General features: G+C 40.8%; 1 protein-coding gene across 5 annotated transcripts in view; it reads right to left on the bottom strand.

Moving 5' to 3' along the window:
* The window catches only part of mast3b (microtubule associated serine/threonine kinase 3b), a 28,341-nt gene that overhangs the window by 10,239 nt on the left and 13,519 nt on the right, over positions 1-4,583 (bottom strand). For all 5 annotated transcript variants that reach the window (XM_078108261.1, XM_078108262.1, XM_078108259.1 and 2 more), the window contains 6 exons: positions 3,361-3,436; positions 2,882-3,091; positions 1,392-1,493; positions 748-880; positions 427-494; positions 22-113 (listed from right to left, as the gene is read on the bottom strand). In XM_078108261.1, the coding sequence (XP_077964387.1) occupies positions 22-113; positions 427-494; positions 748-880; positions 1,392-1,493; positions 2,882-3,091; positions 3,361-3,436 (681 nt within the window). The remainder of the gene's footprint in view (positions 1-21; positions 114-426; positions 495-747; positions 881-1,391; positions 1,494-2,881; positions 3,092-3,360; positions 3,437-4,583) is intronic.

The raw sequence follows: 4,583 nt of genomic DNA, 5'->3' as shown, positions 1-4,583 counted from the left end.
GCAATGGCCTCTTGTTCTTACCCGTAAGCTCCATTACTAATGAGTTTGATTGTTTCAAAATCACTCTCAAAAGGTTTCCGTCGAGTCGGTGTCAGAGTCTGTGGGGCTTTATTCTGTGGAGAGGAAGCAGAAATAGAATGCTCTTCATGGGCAAGACAAAAGCAACACAATAGAAGCAATACTGTTATTCTGATAACATTTTTCCATACTCCAGTAATCGTTTGCTGCGTTTAGTATTTTAAGTGAACCATCTTTTGAATTTTGAGATCTACTTTCCCCTTGAACACATTTCTTTGGGGACATGTAAGGAGAAACGGTCTGTTGAGAGAGCACCTTTTCTCCCTCAAATAAGTCTCAAATAATCCTGAATACATCAAACGCTTTCCACACGAACAGGTAGTCAGGAATAATTATGGGAATGTTTACCTCCCCATTTGCCTCCATTTCCACAGACACTGAAGGACTGGCATCATACTGCTCGAGCTGCACCATGTCTAGAAAGAGAGGGAAGGGCAGGTTTTAATATTACTGCAAAGAATCTTCAACTCGCACAATCAACACGTCACACATAATTAGGATTTTCTGTGAACAGCAGGTTGTCATCTAGCTGACCATAAGATGATTCCTACAGGCCGTTTTTGTGAAAGTAAAACTTCCAAAAGTTCCTTGAACTTACTGAACCTTAATTTCTGGCTACGAATGAGTAAACAATAGCAGACTTGGCGTTATGGCAGAGAACTCCTTCACCTTCTAAAGGGTCCCGTGTCAGACCCAGCTGGCTGATGATGTAGCGCGGGATATCCGTCTTGATTCCCTGGCCGACTTTAGCATGACCCTCTGCTGCCTCGAGTAGGTGATAAAACTCTTCCGGGTCAAACTCCTGTCAACAGCAGCAAAGTCTCATTAATGTGGACTGGCTGAAACTGACTGAGTTCAAAGAAGGAAACAACAAAAGTGTTGTAGTGTTAATTTTTTTTAGCTCCTCATCCAAGAGGCTACATGTCCAGCAGCTTGGTTGAAACTACAGGGTTTAATCTTTGGGTGATTTATAGAGACTATTTGTAACACCACACAAAGACAAAATATACTCAAATGATAACTAAACATGCATATATTTGTGGTTTAATTCTTGAATGGAATTCCACATGAGATGCTCAAATCATTCCATATATATTTAAAAACTCAACCAAATATTCTTGAAAAACGTTTTATTGCAAACATTTATCTACTGACAGGGCAGTATAGTTAAGGTTTAGAAATCTCTTCTAAGTCTTTTCTTTCTCAAGATTGTCAGCTTTGTTAGTAATAATAATTAGATTATTATATAATCCATATACATCTTTATATTATTATAAATAATTATGGGGAACATTTTCTCCTCGTCAGCTTACCAGACACTCCAGGAGGCGAGCTGGCCGGGAGATTATGATGAGGATCTTCCTCACCAGCTGGGTGATGACAGTTACCTCCTCGCTTTCAGAGCGCTCGTAGGCCTGACAAAGAAAGAAATGACAAGTCTATTTATGCAGCCAACAAGCTTTTCACAAAACACCCAAGGGAGAGATTAAGTCAGGGAATGGAGAATTAAAGAAAAAAATATACAAATTAAACTGTTAATAATGAATATTTCTATTTTAAAAGATAATGGGGATTTTGATATTTTGGAATGGAATGGGGAAAAAAACAAAAAAAACATCAATGTGCTAATTGAACTGTTACAAATTAAAAACGTGTGCAAAAAGGGTGCCAGCACAGCAAAGTGGTTTAATGATAAAAAACAATTGATCATGGTGGCTAAACACACTTTCAACCCCTGAGAAAAGTAGAAAAGGCACTGCTTCTGAAAAAGGATATCTAAAAACATTAAAAATAGCTGGCTCAAAGCCAATGGGGAGGGCATTTAAGAGAAACACCTGAAGCCACCCAACAGACCTGCATCAGAGGAGACATCACCTTGTAAACAACAGGAAATACAGGAATAATAACTGGGTGACATGCAGCCTTTCTTGTTGCCTGTAGTGACAATTTGTACCAGTGAAACACAGGCTGCATGGCATACCATGTATGTAGGTGTAGAGCCTGGACCCTGATGCGATCGATACTTCACCCACATGTTGTTAAATATGAGTCACAAAGCTTAGCTTAGCATCAAGACTGGAAACGGGGTAACGGATACCTCTGCACAGGTAAAAAAAAAAAAAAAAATCCTAGTATCAGCACTTCTGAAGTGTCAATGAATTCCTACAGTAAGGTATTCTATGCAGGAATTTCTTAAAACAAACTATTTATGGACTCATAAAAAAGAAATCCCTCTTAGTCATCAATTATGACTCGCCAGGAGAGTCAGACCCAGTCCTCTGCTTGTAGTTTGTCTTCCCTCCTCATTTGCCTGCAATGCACAGCTTTTACCAACTGAAAGAAGTTGAAACTGCATATATCAAACCAAAAATGAAGAGCCTAGATAAGATGATTGAAAATGTATTGTAACATGTTTTAAACAATGTGGCCTTAGTACAAAAGTGGAGGAAGAGCGAGTCGGCCATGCCTTCTGTCTCACCGCTAGCTGAGGAACAGGGGAAGAGATTGCTATAGAAACTAATATTTTTCCCAACACAGATAAAAACGCTTCTCCCCATCACTGACAATTTCCAGAACCAGATCTATTTTGTTTGCCTTTAGCTATCAGACGGTTATTGAGTGGCTGCTCAATCAATCCTCTTTTGTAACTTTATCACATCTGAGTGACTTCACACGTAGTAGCTCATCAGCCAATGCTGAAATCTGTACAATACAATTAAGTTACATTATAGTAATAATTGTTACAAATGAAAACATTTGACATCAGTCGTGCTACATCCAAATCAACAAGCCATTTCCGCACCTCGTGAAGCAGCTTCTCCAGGTTCTCCTGCAGCTCAGCGAAGTAGCGGGAGGTAACCAGGCCTTTCTGGGACTTGTCCAGACAGTCTCTGACCAGCTCGACCAACTGGTGCTGGATGAAGCCCAGCACCCCGTCAGCCAGCGGGAGGGAGCTGTCTGCAGAACAGTGGGTGATAATCTCAAACAAGCGCTCCTCCATCTGGGCTGTGGCCTGCAGGGAAACAAACACACAAACACAGTTATGGCATTTATAAGGGCCAGTAATTATGATTTTTTTTTACTCCCAAATGTCTATAATATGTCTGTTGATGGAACGTCTCCAGAGAGTAAGCACAACAGACTGTTGCTGAGCTTTGTCATCTTTTAGGTGGATTTACAATCAAACATTGTTTCGTTTAGGGAGACAACACGAAAAACTGGAAAAAGAGCAATGTACAGGGTCTTTGCTTCACAGATGTTCTACCGTGTTCTTGTGTGTACCTTTGGAAAACGTTCTCTGTAAACATGGTTCATCATCACAATCTCATTATCAAAGGAGACACTGGATCGCCCGGGGCTGAAACAGAAATAAAACAACGGATGAGTATATTTGAATCGATCAACAACAACAACAACAACAACAACTCTCCACCAAGCTAGCACCGGGTGTGAAAGGGATTATGTCATCGAGGCCATCAGTCACCTAGAGACGATCAAAAGCCAATTCAGTTCAGTACACCCAAACGTATACACATAACTTGAAAATCCAAAATTTGGTTCAAATGAAATGAAGTTTTAAGAGGTCAACATCTACACTTTGTATTTTATTTCTCAACCTGTCAAATGCATCATTGTGAGACAAGATTTGATTCAGCTGCTCTTAAGGTGGTAGAGTTACAATCGGAGGAGATTTCACTGTCGGGTTTCAATGTTTCTAAGCAAACAGCAGAGGTTGCTTATGGCCAAACAGTGTGAATCATCAACATCACTCAATTAGTCATTTACTGCAACATCACTTCAGTATTTAGGCCGATAAGACGTGTGTATTAAAAAGAAAAGAAGAAAGAAAACCTTGCTTGATTAGCCATCACTGAACAGATGGTGGGAAAATCACATGCGAACAGGCTGCTAAAGCCATTTTTTCTTTTTGTCATGTTAAACCAGATGGCTGCTGCCCAACACACTACAGCTCACCGTGGTTCTCTGCATCAGCCACCCGCCCCCCCCATAAACCACCCCCACCCCTTCACTACAGTTCAGCAGCTAGATCCCCGAGGCGCTCCTTTAGCTCGCACGCCCACGCGCGGCACACCACGGTGCCAGAACACAGAGCACAAACAGCACGGAGCAGAGCCAACAGACAAAAGTTGTCAGAAAGCACACAGCTCTGCGGTGAGATCTCCACCGGCCCGCCGGCCAACCGACGTTTAATCCGTCAGGAGCACTTCAGACACCAAATGCCATGTTTGCTTGGGAATTTGTCGTGGTCACACTGAAGCACAGAGACGTTGACATCTAGTGTACAAGTACATAAAGACACCACGGACCTCATGAATTGTGGAGGACATATTAAAAATCTTTTTCTGCAACAAAGAGGTAGTTAATGCTTTAGTAATGATAAACACATTTAATCTGTATAGAATACCAATTTAATTTGTTCAATGACAGGCCAAGAAACTATAAAAAAAAAAAAAGTTTTCATAGGAATATATAAACAACAAATG

Source organism: Gasterosteus aculeatus, chromosome 8 (genome assembly GCF_964276395.1).
Source record: "Gasterosteus aculeatus chromosome 8, fGasAcu3.hap1.1, whole genome shotgun sequence".
Lineage (NCBI taxonomy): Eukaryota > Metazoa > Chordata > Actinopteri > Perciformes > Gasterosteidae > Gasterosteus > Gasterosteus aculeatus.
This window is presented reverse-complemented; position numbering and strand designations above follow the sequence as displayed.